This window comes from Prunus avium, chromosome 2, assembly GCF_965620075.1.
Source record: "Prunus avium chromosome 2, drPruAviu1.hap1.1, whole genome shotgun sequence".
NCBI classification, from domain to species: domain Eukaryota; kingdom Viridiplantae; phylum Streptophyta; class Magnoliopsida; order Rosales; family Rosaceae; genus Prunus; species Prunus avium.
In genome coordinates this window covers 42,089,037-42,106,512 of record NC_142285.1, presented here as the reverse complement: position 1 = coordinate 42,106,512, position 17,476 = coordinate 42,089,037, and the positions used below count along the sequence as shown (strand labels likewise).

Here is a 17,476-nt window from a genome sequence, read left to right as displayed (position 1 = left end):
ATTTTCAACCGTATCACATTTGATTTCAATGAGATGAAAGAAAGAAATATATCATTACAACATAAGGGAAGATAATTAATTTTATTGGAGATCGAGCAATTATTCATAATATAGTGATAAGGTTGGTCCAATGCAAAACAGTAATGCTTACAGCAGAACGCATTTGTGTCATCAAATACGTAATGAACGAACTATAGGCTGCTTCTTTTGTTATGATAATTAAGAAGCAATACAATAAATATATAGAAAAAGTACTGGAAGTTTAAGGCATACATATATCTAATTAAGGTCTTGCATTGCATGCGCAAATCTTGGAGACGCTTGCACATAAAGGCCTCCCTCGATATGGTGGGTGATCTTGGTCTTGTAGTTGGCCACTTTGTTCTCATCCCTCAGCTTGAATATGTAGCTGCCAACAAGTACAGCAGAAAACATCATCGTCTCTCTATGAGCAAAGTCCTTCCCCAGACAAATCCTTGGACCGGCCTGTGTAAATCATAATTTAAATTTCTTCAGAATTAAAATAATTTCTCTCCAGCAAACAAGAAAACATGTGTAATATGTGTCAGTGATGATATCTCAACATTCTTTCCTTACACTGAAGGCTGTGAATTTGAAAGAGCTTTCTTGCTTGAAAACCCCATTTTCGTCGAGCCATCTCTCTGGCCGAAATTCTTCTGCATCATCACCCCATAGAAATTTCATCCTCCCCATGCCATAAGCGTGGTATCCCACCATATCCCCTTTTTTTACACTAAATCCATCTGGCCAAGTATCGTCACATGAACAAATCTTCGCATTCTATGACACCATGACACAAACTTGATACTTTGTTCATTGATAAGTGAAAAAATAAAGGATAGAATAGATCCAAATTCAGGCATTAGATTTCAGATGCTAAAAGATAAAATTACCAATGGAACTGCAGGGTAGAGCCTGGTTGTCTCAGTCAAAGCTGCAACCAGATATTGCATTTTGTCAAGGGCTTCTTCAGTAAGGTTGTCGGCAAGCTCATCAATGCTTGAATTATCCTTCACATTTGTTGCTTCTCTAAGTTCCTGTGCAATCTTTTCCTGTATATGAGGATGCTTGCAGATCATATAAATAAACCATGAAAGAGTGCTAGCCGTTGTGTCTTTTCCGGCAACAACCAAACTGAAGATCATGTCTCTCAAGTACTTTGGATCAGTCTCCCTCGATTCCAAAAGCCTCGAAACAATGTCTCTTCTCTTCAACTGCCACTCATTCAGTTGCATTAAAAATAATAATAATAATAATTTAATTCAAATAATCTAGAACAAAACAGATATGGACTGGAAGCCAGAAGATAACTCACATGTGGATCATCTCCTGAATTTGCAACTGTTTCAGTCTTGCTTTTGATTAAGTTATAAACAAACTCATCTACCACTTTTAAATTCTTCCTTAGCATGGCTTCTGATCCAATGTCTAACAACTTTTTAATCTTCCAGGAGAAATCAACGCAACGATACAAGGTCAGCTCATTTAGTACATCAAAAGCATTGGAAAACCGGGTAGCTTCTTCATTTGTCCCATACATGGTGTCTACTTCGATACCAAGGAGAACCTTGACGATTGAATCTAAGGCTGCTTTCATAAACAAATTCTTCCCAAAAACAAACAAAACGTCAAGATTAAAATATCTACAGAAGAAATCAAATAACAATGCAATGCAAGCTTACTTGGATGTCTATTGCTTGGTCGGAGGTTGCAGCTTCAGAAATTATCCGAGCAAGTTTTACACCATTGCTTTTGAAAACAGCACCGCTGAAGTCTCTCACTGCTTTGGTTGATAATTCACTGCTTGCTACCTTCCTTAGATGTACCCATTTTTCGCCATCCACGGCGAAGATCCCACTACCCAAACCATCTGACAAAATGTTGTAGAGGTCCAACCCCTGCAGCAGCAGGTCAGGATTTGGAGCTAATCATGTTTGAAATCTTTGGCATGTTAATTTGCTTCAATAGTTTTAGTATATAAAATATGTTAGATGAATGAAAGTAAGGAAGGACAAGATATGTAATTGCATTGATATAGTAGTTACTTAAGAACAATTGAACACATACCCTGCCATAGTTTGCAAAGTTTGTTTTGAGGATATATTCCACATTTGCAGGATCTGTGGTGAAAACAAAATTTGTGAACAAGTTAAGCACCCGATAAGTTTTGTGTTTGCATGCTAACTCAGTCATGTAATCGTGTAGCCTAGAGAAGTTGATGAGGGCGCTTAAGAAGGTTGCGACAACAGGATGATATCTCTTTTTGTTCTTCTCAGTACCCAAATGGACTCTGATCATAAGTATAGCTAAAATTACTGCTAAACTTATTGCAATGGGAGGTAAGGAAATAGGAAGAAAATCCATGATACTCATCCGATGATGAACGAAAGAAACACTTGTTACATATATATAATGTTACAGCACCACTTTATCTCCCAGTGGAGTGACATCAAATTCATAATCCAAGGCCTCGTTTGGCCACCCACAAGGTTATAATGGAATCCCAAATAATAATGTTTTCTTTATGACGACTTACTTACAGCCAATTTATGCTCTGACCACGTGGTTGCAGAAGGGGAAGTGATAACAGCTGTTAGCATAACTTATGAAAGTTCTTTAGAAGGTTTTACAGAAGAGGAAAGTTGAGATACAAATGTATTTCACATATTCAGAATGGCCCAGCGTGCCTTTACGATTCCTGAGCTATTGCTTTTATACAGAAAAGGAAAACCCTAGAGAGAGCTAGGGCACAAAAAAGGTATAGAGGTATATTCTATAACTCTATCTCATCTATACACGTTAGCACAAGAGAGATGACCGTTGGTCCTTTGCATGACTGTCCTTTGGCTTTGTCTTGGAGTGAGTTTGGGTGTGCTGAGAGGACTGTAAGTTTTGTGTTTGCGTGCAAGCTCAGTCATGTAATCGTGTAGCCTAGAGAAGTTGATCAGGACGTTTAAGAAGGTTGTCACAACAGGATGGTATCTCTTTTTGTCCTCAGTGCCCAATCTTCTAGCATGGGATATGATCACAAGTATAGCTAAAATTACTGATAAGCTTATTGCTATGGGAGGTAAAGGAGTAGAAAGAAAGTCCATGACAGAACTCATGGCTAAGGATGATGACGAAAAGAAACCCTGTATCATCGTCGTATATATATATACACACACAATGACACTGAGGTTGAGTAACCTTATTTTTCTTAAAATAAAGATATCATATTTCTGAGATGCAGACACCGTTGAGTTTTTAGATTCTCTTTCAAGGATTATGCACATTTAATGTTTCCGTTTCATCTCACCAACTGTGTAATTTTGCACATTTTATATGACCAAACAACTTAATGATTTTGTTAAGGGTAACCTAAAATATAGAAGGGTCCAATCGTCGAAATACATTATACGGTACCCCTAAATAGGATGTATGCACTTATGTTACATTATTTGTCTTAAAACAATCAATTTGAAGTGATTTGATTCATTGAGCTCAAGGCCTAGAATTGGGCTATTATTATAAAATGATGATGATATGGAGCTATGAGTGTGGGGATCCATATGGAGATGAGATGGAACGTAGGTAGGAGGCAGATATAGAGGCGGTGACGGCAGTGGGTATGTAGGTGGAGGAGGGAGGTCTTATTTTGATACCATTACCAATTAATGGGTTACCTTTAACAGAGGCAGCATTAGACATTGAAAATTTCCAGGAAAATACGAGGGGAAGAATATAAGAAATAAATATGCTGATTTGTTTTATTAACCCTCCTTTTTTTTTTCTTAAAAAAAAAAGTGTACTATGAATGAAAGCTTGTAATAGGACCCCTATACTTAAGAGGTGTACATCAGTATTCAATAAGGATTTTTAGAAATTTTATAAAATTGGGGTAATATTCAAAAAGAAGATGCCGTCTATAGTATTCAATTAGTACACTAAGCCAAAACCTTTAGGGAGAAATAAATAAAGAAGACGCCATCTATGTTTGCAACCAAACCAGGAATGCAGCCAACACTAACAAGAATTAATCATATGATGTTATTACTGAAAAGGTAGGAAGTGTATGAACTGTACTGTACCTTCGGGAAAAAGGAAGCCTTAAGAAAAGATTGGACATTGTGTTGACAACATCAGGCATAACAAACTGATAACGTATCAGTTGCATGATTGCAAACCACAGGTTCTTTGTAATGCCCTCTGCAGAATGTCGAGCAACCGCATGCCCAACCTATCACCACCCAGAAAGAGAACTTTATCATCTTATTATCTTCACACAATTGTTCAACTAATTAACCAATCAAATCATATAACAGCTCTAAAGAAGTAAACAAAACCAAACAATGAAATCTTCATACCTCATGACCAATGATCGTAGCTATCTCAGCATCACTTCTAAAATGTTTCAGCAACTCCGTGAAGACGACAATCTTCCTGCCAGGCAAGCAAAATGCATTGAAGCCCATCTTCAACATGGTGCTTAAAATTTTATCATACTCAGGAAATAAAAAGGGATTAGAATTTGGACGCGAGATTTCATATTTCTTTACACAACTTTCTAAAGGAAGCCCATGTTTTAAATTTTAAGCATCATCAAAAGCAGCAAGCAAGCACAGAAAACATAGATTAAAATTTAAACTAAAAGAGAAGAGAACCCCATATTTCACATTTGTTTGTATATCTTCAGCATAAGTTTCAGTTGAAAAGAATCCTCCAACCGCAAACAATTGCAGATAAATTTAGCAACAATTAATTTCTTCGAAATAAAAACATGTCGTAATAGGAGGATTACAGTTCAGATGTTCAGGCACGACAATACAAACTCGGTCATGCCCATCGAAGCCGTTTATCTGAAACGTGAACAAGTTCACTCTCACCATTTTACTCTGCCGCAGCTTCAGTGACTGAGAATGGTTATCGATTTCATCTTCGCCGCTTCGGCGGTATTGCAGCCTCGGTTGGGCCCAAGGCAACCCAACCCAAAACAATGACATGGGCTTTCTTATTCAATACATGTGGAGGGATCGTGGATCGTGAGATTGGGCCCAATGAAAGCAAAGGATGGAGTCCTTCTATAGTGAGAACCTTATATATGATCCGAAAGACATATATACATCAACTCCTTCTATTTCAGCATGTTTGTCGGAAAGCAAACTTTGTAGGATATGCTTTGGCAATGCTAGGCCGTGATCAAACGCAACTTTCCATTTGGTCCTCTAATTTTCCTTTTTATGTTGTTTGTAAAGCTTTATATGATCTACGGAGTTTAGGGATCCGACACAGATTCTTGTTGTAATTTCTTTTGAATTTGAAAAAATCAATTATATCAAAAAAAAAAAAATATATATATATATATATATATATATATATCATTCATTAGCAACATCACCCCCATAGAAATTTCATCCTGCCCATGCCATAGTTTGCAAAGTTCGTTTCGAATCGAGGATGTATTCAACAAACTTTGAAAACTCATTCATTTGGCCAACCATCTTTGATCCTCTGATCACGACCTTACAGACGTAGTGCTATGCCGTACGCGAAGTGATATAAGAGCTGGTTATTAGCATAACTTACTGATCATCGTTATTACAAAGACAAAATTATGTACAAATCCAAGCAATGAGATAGAAGAATGAAACATATATATATATATATATATATATATATATAAAGCAAAAATGCAGAGAATGGTAAAATATTCAAAATACCGAAAAATGCTCTTAGTTAATGCAAATATTAAGAATTGAAATTATTAATTAAATGAGGATAATATGGTAAATTCACACTTTTTCATATTAGAAAAAAAAAATAAATAAAATAAAATCAGATAATAAATCCTATTTTTATGGAACACAACTACCCATTATCTTTTTTAATTCTAAAATAAATTTAAATTTTTTTAAAAAAAAAGCCTCTCACAAGTGCGCTAGTTAACAAGAACAACATAAGATCAAGAAGATGATTAATTTTATTAGTTGGAGATCAATTATTCATAGTATACTAACTACAGTGATGATAAGGTTGTGAAGCAATGATCCAAATGGAAAGCAACAATGCTTACAACACAAGGCATTTGTGTGATCATCGAACTATAGTCTTGGAGAGGCGTGCACATAAAGGCCCCCATCAATATGGTGGGTGATCTTGATCTTATACTTGGCCACTTCATTCTCATCCCTCAGCTTGAATATGCAGCTGCCTAAGAGCACAGCAGAAAAGATCGTTGTCACTTTATAAGCAAAGTCCTTCCCTAGACAAATCCTTGGACCCGCGCTGTGTAAATCAAAAATCAAATTTCCAATAATTACAAGAAACATAAAATGTGACATGTGTAATTATGATATCTCAACATTTTTCCTTACACCGAAGGCCTTGAATTTGAAAGAGCTTTCTTGCTGGAAATGGCCATTTTCGTTGAGCCATCTCTCAGGCCGAAATTCTTCATCATCATCACCCCATAGATGTTTCATCCTCCCCATGCTATAAGCGTTGTATCCCACCATATCCCCTTTTTTGACACTAAATCCATCTGGCCAAGTATCATCAGAAAAACAAATCTTCGCGTTCTAGGACAGCATCAAACAAACTAAATTTGTCAATCAATAAGTAATAAACAAAGGATACAAATTCAGCAAATTAAGCCAGAGATTCAGGCATTATATTTCAGATGTTAAATTACCATTGGAACTGCAGGGTATAGCCTGGTTGTCTCAGTTAAGGCTGCAACCAGATATTGCATTTTGTCAAGCGCTTCTTCAGTAAGGCTGGCTGCAAGCTCATCAATGCTTGAATTGTCTTTCAGATTTGTTGCTTCTCTAACTTCCTTTGCAATCTTTTCTTGTATATGAGGATGCTTGCAGAGCATATAAATCAACCATGTAAGAGCGCTGGCCGTTGTGTCTTTTCAGGCAATAATGATACTGTAGATCATGTCTCTCAAGTACTTTGGATCAGCCTCTCCCGATTCCAAAACCCTTGAAACAATGTCCCTTTTCTTCAACTGTCATTCATTCAATTGCATTAATAATAATACTAAATTAATTCAAGCTAGAACAAAACAGAGGGACTGGAAGCCAAAAGGTAACTCACTTGTAGCTCATCTCCTGAATTAGGAACTGTTTCAATCTTGCTTTTGATCAAGTTATAAACAAATTCATCTACCACTTTGATATTTTTCCTTAGCGCAGTTTCTGATCCAATGTTTAAGAACTTTTTGATCTTCCAGGAGAAATCAGCATAACGATATATGGCCATTTCATTTGCTACATCAAAAGCATTGGAAAACTGGGTAGCTTCTTCATTTGTCCCATACATGGTGTCTAGTTCGATACCAAGGAGAACCTTGACGATTGAATCTGAGGCTGCTTTCGTAAACAAATCCTTCCCCCAAAAAAGAAAACACATCAAGATTAAAATATCTGCAAAAAATGATAATAATAACAATACAATGCGATATGTAATTATTGAAGCCTTAATGCAAGCTTACTTACTTGGATCTCTGTTGCTTGACCGGAGGTTGCAGCTTCAGAAATAATCCCAGCAAGTTAACACCATTGGTTTTGAAAACCGCCCGGCCCAAGTCTCTCACTACTTTGGATGATATTTCACATGCTTGATACCTTTCTATGATGTAGCCATTTTTCGCCATCCGCCGTGAAGATCCCGTTGCCCAAAAGTTCTGACAAAATGCTGTAGTGGTACAAACCCTGCAGCCGGTCAGGTTATGGAGCTTATCATGTTTGAAATCTTTGGCATATTGATATGTTTCTATAGAAACGTAATGATATTTTTTACTAGTTATAGTATATAAAATACTTTAGATAAAGGAACTGGAATTTGTTCGGCCCTGTTTTACAGAAATGCAAGAATGACAGTGCAGTATTCTGGACTTTATACTTGATGTATATATAAAACATACCCTGCCGTAGTTTGCAAAGTTTTTTTTTGAGGAAGTATTCCAAATTTGCAGGATCTATGGTGAAAACATAATTTACGGACAAGTTAAGCATCCTATAAGTTTTGTGTTTCCATGAAAGCTCAGTTATGTAATTGTGTATCGTAGAGAAGTTGATCAGGACGTTTAAGAAGGTTGTAGTAACAGGATGGTATCTCTTTTTGTTCACAGTACCCAAATGGGCTCTGATCATAAGTAAAGCTAAAATCACTGCTAAACTTATTATTGCAATGGCAGGTAAAGGAGTGGAAAGAAAGTCCATGGCAGAACTCATGGCTGGGGACGATGAAGAAAAGAAACCCTTTACCATTATCATAAATCAACTTCGAATCAGGGTATTTATATGTATTGAACTTATTTCTCGTCTTAAAATAATCAATTTAATGAAAGCTAACTATAGCATATGGGCATGATGAGATTAATCATAGGGAGCTACTGAGTGTGGAGTCCGCATGTAGATGAGAATCGAGATGGTAAGTAGGCGGATATTGAGGCGGCGGCGGGGTGCTGTGGTTACATCGGCAGAGGACCTTTTTTACACCAATTTAGAGAGGCAGCGAAAGACATTGATAATGTCCAGGAAAATACAAGCAAAAGGAAATAAGAAATAAATAAGCTGATTTATTTTATCCACCATCCATATTATAAATTTATAATCGTGTTTACTAGCTACTAATTAATAAGCAAATTAAGTACCATACTACACTTGCGTTGAGTTTAATAGTTTGGTGGAATTAACCGAATCCTACACCAAGCTCAATGTGATCATCATCTAATAATAGCCTCCTAATCCTGGACCTCCTTTGGCCAACCACCCTGAACAAACCCAGTTATTATGGAATTCCAAATAATAATGTTTTTCCTATTCATCTTACCAAACAGATTCAATGCCTCGACAACAAGACTTCACATACTCAAGAAATACTACTTTTTAAAAGAAAACACCATAATTCACATTTCTTTGTATCTCTTTAGCATAAATTTCTGTGCATATTTTTAAGGCTGCAGAAATTTCCGATTTACACTTGAAAGTTAAAACCAAAGACAAAACTCGGTTGGAAAGGATCTTGCCGCCGGAAACATGCAGATACAGGGATCCTCTCCAAAAGTTAAAAATAAAAAATGGAACTGTGGCAGGCAGGAGTTAGGAGTTACATGGTGATCAAATGTAGGGGCCGTCCTAAAGAAAACCTTCAACCCCACGTCCAGCTCTTACATCCCGGTATATGGCAAGTGCTTCTTCCATTATCTTAGCTTGAGCAAGCAACTGAGCTCTCTTTTTACCGGATGGATGGGTTGAAAGATAATCTCTCAGTGCAGATTCACCGGAAATTTTGCCCAACTTCTCGTACACCGTTGGAGCCACTCTAGGATCATATCCCGCAGAAGCAACCAACAGCAGCCCAATGTGATCCGCTTCAATTTCCATCCTAATCAAGAGAAAGAGCATGAGCACTAGAACATGGAAAATGATATGTTTGTGCTGCTCACAATTGTGTCAAGCTATCAGCAGTTACGCAAACACAATGACATAATAATTATGAGAAAAACAAAATATAAAGAGCAAATTTATTTAAACATCCAATCGTGAATCCAAACAACTCTGATCTGGTAGTAAAAAGCTATTCAGTAAGTCCAGAAACACTAATCCTACAACATTCAAAACGACATACACGTTAGATTATGAAAATGTTACCACTGCAGTAAGTAAAAATACCATTTTTATTCTTCTTCTGCTCAATATTACAGTGGATACAATTACAGACCAACAAATCATCATCTGTCCACAAGATTTAGTAATATAGATTTTCCAAAATTAAATCCTAGATAAACAAACCATTATATAGTGTGAAATATTAATAGGTGCAATGAGGTTCATTTTACCCAAAAAACACTGAAAATCCTTATAGAAACCAAACAAGGTTCCTAATGGTCAGAAACATGAGATGAAATTACATTTAGCAAGTGAAAACACTGAAATGAATACTGATGTTAAAAATAAATATTAAAAAAAACAAGAGTTTTATGGGCAAAACATAAAGAGTAAACGAACGAACAAGAATTCACCACTAGTGATATAACGATGAATCTAATGGATCTTTCAGTAAGAATCAACAAGACAAATCCCAACGGAATCACATTTCACTGTAAATCTAATGGATCATTCAGTAAGGTAATATTGGAGGTCAACCAGAACAGTGGAAGAAGTCTCTCTCATCTTTCCCGGGGAAGCATTAGTGCCTGGGAGTGTCAAGGGTCTTTGTAACAATACAATTCCCTTTTTTACATTTGCTGGAAACCCATGGGTTTTTGTCTTTTTTATTTGGTTATATCTAGCTAGTGACAGAATATTTAAATAACCAGTAAACACATATCCATATAGCAAACATTTCATGTTGAGCACATTTCCAGACTAGCATTAATCCATTGTTTGGAACAATGAAGCTCCAACTTGAAATAGTAAAAGCTTTTTTCACATTAAGTCAAACTGTCAAAATATTTTCCAAGGCTCTTTAACCATTTTTGGGAGACTTCACATGTTCAAACATCTTAATAGAACCAGGTCAGAACCTTTAGTGAACAAATATGACCCATACCATTATCTAACCCGTAAACAACTCCATTCCTAGTACACTAAGCCAAAACCTTTAGTGAGAAGTAAATAAAGAAGACGCCATCTATGTTTGCAACCAAACCAAGAATGCCATCAGAATGAGCCAACACTAACAAGAATTAATCATATGATGTTATTACTGAAAAGGTAGGAAGTAGATGAACTGTACTGTACCTTCGAGAAAAAGGAAGCTTTAAGAAAAGATTGGACATTGTGTTGACAACATCAGGCATAACAAACTGATAAAGTATCAGTTGCAGGATTGCAAACCACAGGTTCTTTGTAATGCCCTCTGCAGAATGTCGAGCAACCGCATGCCCAACCTATCACCACCCAGAAAAAGAACTTTAACATCTTATCTTCACACAATTGTTCAACTAATTAACCAATCAAATCATATAACAGCACTAAAGAAGTAAACAAAACCAAACAATGAAATCTTCATACCTCATGACCAATGATCGTAGCTATCTCAGCATCACTTCTAAAATGTTTCAGCAACCCCGTGAAGACGACAATCTTCCCGCCAGGCAAGCAAAATGCATTGACAACAGGTTCATCCACCACCAAAACCTCCCAATTCAGATGATCCAAATGCGAAGTAGCAGTTTTAGTACCTCGTTCCTGACCCGTCTTCCTACTCTTCTGAATCCATTCATCATCAAGAATCTCATCTTCACGGGACCACTTCTTCACCTCTTCTCCAACGTCCTTCAGTGCCATCAAAGTGTCATGCCCACTACCTTCATGTGCCGGCTCGAATCTATCAGAGGCATACTCCAAGTCACTCCAGCCCACCTCATGCCTTAACCCTCTCTGCAAAGCCTCAATTATATCCTTGGCAATCAACCTAACGCGGACGCTGTCTGGGTGTATAGCAGGCAATATTTTCCCTTTGAAACTGGCTTTCAATTGCTCAAACTGGGACTCTCCCATCTTCTTCTCCAAGGCTTTCGACAAAATCACAAAATGGGTTCGCTTCGTGTAGGGAATAGTCTCCAAATTCCCAAAATACACAGTGATGAAAACCCCAGAACCCACCAGAACCACAATGAACATGTTTCTAGGACTCTGAAACCACTTACGGGGGCCTCTCGGTTTAAAATGGTGCACGCTGTTCCGATCGACATAGTAATATCTCTTGGCAGAATCAAGAAAGGGACTAGTGTACTGTGTTCTTCTGGTAAATCCAAGTTGTGGAATTGATTTTTGTGAAAGAGAAGAATACCGAGAAAACCCAGAAAACTTATCTTTGTTGGAGGCCAAAGTGGAAGACTCGGTTGAGAAGGCTCTCGAAATGGGTTCTTTAGCTACACCTTTGGGTACAATCCTCGCAGTGAATCCGCGAAAGGCATCTACTGCAAGCTTTGCTCTTCTGTAGCATCCCATGACGAACAAGGTCTCAACTTTAAAAAATGAAAAAACTTCTAACAACGATTTGAAATTTCAGCGAGAAAATATGGTTTGGATCGGTGGCTCTTCTGGGTTTAAGAGCGGGAACCGAAGAAGTTGAAGAAGAAGCAAAGAACTCTGCCTGTCGCCGAAAGAAAGGGCTGGAAGAATCGGGGGGAACGAAATGAAATTCGATGAGGGTGCGTATACGACGACGTGTCGTGAGCCACAAGCACAACTGTTTTATTTATTTATATAAAAATTTTGTTGTCTAATTGGGACCAACGGAACCCGGTACGAGAAAGTAGACCTTGAATAAACACAATGCAATCATTAATCCAAATAGTCTAAGTCTTAAAAAGATAGTGCAAAATCAACTCTTCTCAGTTGACAAGGTAAAATTCCAATTAGAAAAATTATATTTGGAGTTGAACGCGAGTTATATGAAATATTTAACTATCATCAGAGGTCACAAGTTCTAAGAAATTATCTCGAAAGGAAATAAGATGAGAAAGAACAAAACAACAGAAACACATAGCACTCATCTTTGTTTATATCTGGTAAATAGAAAAAGTTACAAATTAGAAACCGTTCTTACATTCCACGAACTTGAGAAGCAGATAGGAAAAATAAGGAAAATCTCATTGACTAGTAAAGGGTTAAAAGGAAAAAACACAAACTAGGACCTAATAAACGAGAACAAAATTGTAGAATAAAATAGAGAAAGGGGTTGACAGAATAATAGGCTATACGCAAAACGAACAAAAAAATGATCCCTTAATGAGCCAAACCAAGGCCCTCTACTGAATATTTTCTTCATTGTCAAAATATGCTCTACCCCAACTCATCAGATCAACTGGCTTCTCGTCCCTCCACCACTTGAAACCATTGTAAATGCAACCTTTATTGTTTTGTGTTGCTCACAACAGATTAAGTGTTGAGGAACATTGATAGAAGGTTTCACCATTTGTTTCCATAGTTGCTGCGACCTCTCCCACCACCGGATCGGTTTGAAAACCTATCATTTCTTCTATCAGAAGAACCACCACCCCTGCCAAACCTTCCACCACGGAAGCCACCACCACCGCCAAATCTTCCTCCCCTTGCTTCTTTTTCTTGTAAATTCGGCAGTGATTCCAATACCTCTATGCTCACACTAGCCGCATTTTCCTGACCTGCACCCAAAATACAGATGATACAACAAGTATCAGACTTGTAAGACAAGAAAACCAACCAACTACAGGACAAATCTGTCATGACGAGAATTCCCATGTCTAAAAGGAAATAATTGAATAAGGCGAGTTCCTGGTACATTTGTATGCACGAGCAATTTTTGTACACCCATGATAATCACACTGATGTGAAAAGAAAAATACCAGCAAGAAACATATCCAAATCTTCAGCTGCTACATCGAACACTGCCCCTTTTCCATCAGCTGTTAGCGCCATACCCTTCACTGACTCAACCTTCTCCTCAGGCAAGAACCTCCTCAAGACCCCATAAGCAAAACTGAAACAAGGTTGGTGCAAATCAGGAGTCAAACATGATCAAGAAATTAACTCGCCAACACTAAAAAAGATAAAAGATAGGGTTAACCAGAAAACCCACTAACTGGCGATCTGAAGTACTTTAAAAAACCATTTTACTAAAAGTGCACAAACTAAATCAATATAAGATATAACTATAGATACTTGTATATTAAACCATTCATGATATGGTAGAATGAAAAAATCACAAGGTGACTCCCATTCCAATAATCAACATTAGCAAGTACTTGTATCCACATGTGAAACTAAAACAGAAGAACAGGACAGCGGCGAGTGCATGTCCTTCTTTTAGTAATTATGCATGAGACATAAAATTAAAACACAAGACAAAAAGTGAAAAGTGCTTACGACGGTGAATAAATAGGTTTTCCAGCCTCGAGGAGTACTGTGACATGGTTCTCCATAGAGGATAGAAGTGATCTCTTCTTTATCTCGGTGTAGCCCTGCACACAATACAATAAACAACTTATAAGCTGATAAATAAAGAACATGAAATACAATGACATTTTATTTTTAAATAAAAAGGCACATCAAATAAGGAAGAAATAGAAAAGCTCACAGCAGCCTTAGCAAGCGCTTTTGCCAGTAGTTCTACAGCAGATAGTTCAGAGGTCTTAAGTAGCTCCTCGGCAACAGACTTGAAAGCGGGAATTACACTGAAATTAAAAAAGTATTAAAATATGAACCTGATCACATCAAAGTGCTACAAGCATCGCCATCTCAACTATACCTATCAGAGATTCGGGTTATCATTTCTGCTGCATCCTGACCTACTGCTTTGGCAACATCAACTGGCTTAGGAGCACTTATGTGTTCGAATTTCACCCCTGACTCTCTTTCGATTTTTGAAACATTTGACCTTCTGGGATCATAAAGCATTACAGCAACTCCAGTATTGCCTGAAAGAATGGACACACCGCTAAGTACCACATAAAAGTACAGCCATTAAATAATAAAATACAAGAAAACAAGAAATGCCAAATTTTTCAAGATTTACCTGCTCTGCCTGTGCGTCCAGATCGATGGATATAGTCTTCAACATCACGTGGAGGTTCACACTGAAAAATAAACATTAAAAGTAAGTATCTGAGATTGATAAAAATTACAAAGCTTACCAATATGCACAGACACAAACCTGGATAATTAATTGAACGTCATTGATATCCAATCCACGCGCTGCCACATTTGTGGCCACTAATGTCATAAACTTGCCAGACCTGAAACCAGAGAGTGTGACCTGAAAGTACCAGACCACGGAGAGGAAAAAATAGATTCTCGGATTAGAAAAACAAAAATATTTAGCTTTATTAGAAAAGAAATGTTAATGTCAAAGGAAAGAACCCTGAAATTACATAATTCAGTAAAATTGAACAGACACAAGGGGAAAAAATACATGTACTTAAAAAACTTACCTCGCGTTGACCCTGCTGTATGTCCCCATGCAAAGCACGTGCTCCAGGCAGCAACCCAGCAAGTTCAGAAGCAGCTTCCTTAGTCTCAGTGAAAATGATTGTGCGGCCTCCACTGAGTCAGAAACATACATTTCAGTACATGAAAAAAGATTTACAAACAATTTACCCAAAACTAAAGATAGAAAGCATGCATTATTGTTCACTAGGAAAAAAAAAACCAACCTGCTATAACAACGAATGATATCAGGAATAAGTTGTGATCTTGCTGAACTGGAGCAAGGAAGAACAATATGCCTAACATTATGACTGGCCTTCATTTTTTCATTACCAACCAGATCAGCAGTTTTCTTATTTGGTTTAAGAAACCTAGAAGAAATCTGAAAACAAGAAAAGTAAAATATCATTCATGTGCCAAGGATGGAGGAAAGGTCTAATGTCAGAACAAAATCCATCTATAACCAAAACAAGTTTCAGGTATACAAACTGAATTCAGGATCTCAGTTAAGATACTTACGCCTTTCACCCAATCCGGCAAAGTTGCACTGAAGAGAAGCGTTTGAACTTTACTTACATCCCCTACCTTTCCTGCAAACCCAACGAAAAGATATTAATTGCCATTTAAAATTCTTGCCACCAACCAAATTAAAGAGTAGTGACACAGCACACAGATCATAGCACTCTGAAAATGTTTAGCTGCAACATAGTTTGACTTTGACACATAAATTTTGCACGAATAAGTAACAATTTTGAAAACCCATTTATCCCCTGTCAACGAAAGAAACTTTGACAGTCTAATGTCAAAAGAACATGATTTGACAGCAGTCAAATAGCAAGAGAAGTCTTCGCAAAACACAAAGATAATATAATCACACGTTTCAGATTGACATGTACAATTTTAAAAAAATTTCACTAACCACAAGCATGGATACTAAATACTAAATGGAAGATATGAGGCAGTCACGGAAATAATCAAACATGCTACCAAAAATGGATGTTGACATTACTGCAAACGCATACCTAGAATGAGTTCAACATCATCAACAAACCCCATCCTCAACATTTCATCAGCCTCATCAAGGACCCGGAACTTCAAGGTACTTAAGTCGATATTTCCCTTCTCTATATGATCCTACAAATTTCCAAAAAATTAATTTATAATTACAAGTATACCGTAAAGTGCCAGAGCTAGCACAAGAACTCAACTATGATGGACAATAGCCAATACCTTTATACGTCCGGGTGTTCCAATAACAATATCAACCCCTCTCTTCAACTTATATTCTTGAGGCTGGTAGGGAGATCCACCGTATACACAACATGCTGCTAACCCCATAGCACCACCATAAAACTCAAAGTCGGCAAAAACCTGAATGAACCAAAAATTGTCTAAGTGAATACTCTCAAAGCAACAACATTGCAAGCATTAGGTCCGGGTAAATTAAAAATACCTGTTTCGCTAGTTCCCTAGTGGGTAAAAGTACGATAACAGTTGGAGCTCTACCATAACCAGTCTTTCTAAATGCTTTTGCAGGGCCATTTATTAAAGACTCCAAAATGGGCAACACAAAAGCCAGAGTTTTACCCTGCAATATTGCAAAACAATAAGTATACAATTTAGAAATTGAATTAACAAGGTAAGTATTTCAATCCAATTCTACCAAAGAATATATTTCAATCCAGATAAACAAACCATAAAAGAATGGAAAAAAAATCTGCCCTTATTAGTAAATTAAATTACCTGGCCAGTGCGCGCCCGACCCACCAAATCAGAACCATCCAAAATGGTATCGAAGGTCATGGCCTGAATGGAAAACAAGGACTCAATGCCCTTCTCCTTCAATTTGGCCTTCAACGGCTCGGAAATCCGAAACCGCGAGACCGCATTAGGATCCTCTTCAGCCTTTTTCACCTCAATCTTGGGCTCCTCCTCTTGTTCCACCTTGGCTTTCTTCGACTTCTTCTTGGTCTTCTCCTCGCTTTTGGACTTGGCATTCACGGCCTCGCCGAGCTCCGAGCTAGTCTCGCTCCTATCTTCGTCGGCTTCGACATCCAAAGCCTTACGTTTTTTAAGCTTCGACTCTTTCTTCGCCTTCTTCTCAGTACTTGGAGAGTCGGCTTCTAGGGTTTCGCTTTTCGACTTTTTCATCTTCTTCTCCTTTTTCTCCTTTGGAGTGGTCTCGGCGAGTAGATAATCAGATATATCTAACGAAGGCATGACGTTTTAGGGAGAGAGAACGTGTGTATACGTCTGTGTAAATAGAGAGACAGATAGAGGGAGAGAACAAACGAGAGATAGGCGGAGCTGTAAGAGTTTGGGGTTTCTCCTGCTACAGAAAGTTGTGGCAGTGAGGTGCGTTAGCAGGAGAATGAGAGAGGAGAAAATAAATTAGGGTTTCGCGGCTTTTATGGTTGTAGCGGTGAAGGCTTCTTGGGCCGTTAGATCATGTACCGCTACAAATTTTGGTTTCCTACCGTTGGATTTCCAGGGTGCTCGTCAGTTGTAAAATAGTACGGCAAAAGAAGGTAGCCCGGTCAATGCACAGC

General features: G+C 37.7%; 3 protein-coding genes and 1 pseudogene across 7 annotated transcripts; all 4 read right to left on the bottom strand.

The window, feature by feature from the left end:
• Positions 1 to 62: 62 nt before the first annotated feature.
• Positions 63 to 4,499, bottom strand: LOC110767720 (cytochrome P450 704C1-like). 4 transcript variants are annotated; one of them, XM_088248231.1, is made up of 8 exons: positions 4,368 to 4,499; positions 4,092 to 4,240; positions 2,089 to 2,141; positions 1,704 to 1,891; positions 1,337 to 1,627; positions 915 to 1,235; positions 598 to 801; positions 63 to 486 (listed from the first exon to the last, which is right to left on the bottom strand). In XM_088248231.1, exons 1-8 carry the CDS (start codon positions 4,482 to 4,484, stop codon positions 280 to 282), a joined length of 1,530 nt encoding a protein of 509 aa, XP_088104357.1. In that variant the 5' UTR covers positions 4,485 to 4,499; the 3' UTR covers positions 63 to 279. The 4 variants fall into 4 exon arrangements, with proteins under 4 accessions (XP_088104357.1, XP_088104358.1, XP_088104356.1 ...); XM_088248232.1 differs by lacking the exons at positions 4,092 to 4,240; positions 4,368 to 4,499 and adding an exon at positions 3,036 to 3,357 and having other exon boundaries at positions 1,704 to 1,919; positions 2,089 to 2,292; XM_088248230.1 differs by lacking the exons at positions 4,092 to 4,240; positions 4,368 to 4,499 and adding an exon at positions 2,558 to 2,731 and having other exon boundaries at positions 1,704 to 1,919.
• A 1,460-nt stretch (positions 4,500 to 5,959) lies between these two features.
• LOC110767642 (cytochrome P450 704C1-like) lies at positions 5,960 to 8,265 on the bottom strand (annotated as a pseudogene). Its single transcript, XR_015833619.1, has 6 exons — positions 7,931 to 8,265; positions 7,503 to 7,718; positions 7,102 to 7,392; positions 6,692 to 7,012; positions 6,379 to 6,578; positions 5,960 to 6,288 (listed from the first exon to the last, which is right to left on the bottom strand). The product of XR_015833619.1 is annotated as a cytochrome P450 704C1-like (transcript).
• Positions 8,266 to 8,877: 612 nt separating this feature from the next.
• Positions 8,878 to 12,209, bottom strand: LOC110767719 (Peptidase family M48 family protein). The gene is made up of 3 exons (XM_021971348.2): positions 11,028 to 12,209; positions 10,755 to 10,903; positions 8,878 to 9,396 (listed from the first exon to the last, which is right to left on the bottom strand). Exons 1-3 carry the CDS (start codon positions 11,967 to 11,969, stop codon positions 9,147 to 9,149), a joined length of 1,341 nt encoding a protein of 446 aa, XP_021827040.1. The 5' UTR covers positions 11,970 to 12,209; the 3' UTR covers positions 8,878 to 9,146.
• A 290-nt stretch (positions 12,210 to 12,499) lies between these two features.
• Positions 12,500 to 17,317, bottom strand: PRH75 (DEAD box RNA helicase (PRH75)). Its single transcript, XM_021971347.2, has 14 exons — positions 16,671 to 17,317; positions 16,381 to 16,515; positions 16,158 to 16,298; positions 15,950 to 16,061; positions 15,447 to 15,517; positions 15,155 to 15,309; positions 14,933 to 15,044; positions 14,656 to 14,757; positions 14,518 to 14,578; positions 14,251 to 14,419; positions 14,080 to 14,176; positions 13,869 to 13,963; positions 13,349 to 13,482; positions 12,500 to 13,147 (listed from the first exon to the last, which is right to left on the bottom strand). The coding sequence occupies exons 1-14, from the start codon at positions 17,145 to 17,147 to the stop codon at positions 12,933 to 12,935; spliced, it is 2,076 nt and encodes a 691-aa protein (XP_021827039.1). The 5' UTR covers positions 17,148 to 17,317; the 3' UTR covers positions 12,500 to 12,932.
• Between the last annotated feature and the right edge of the window lie 159 nt (positions 17,318 to 17,476).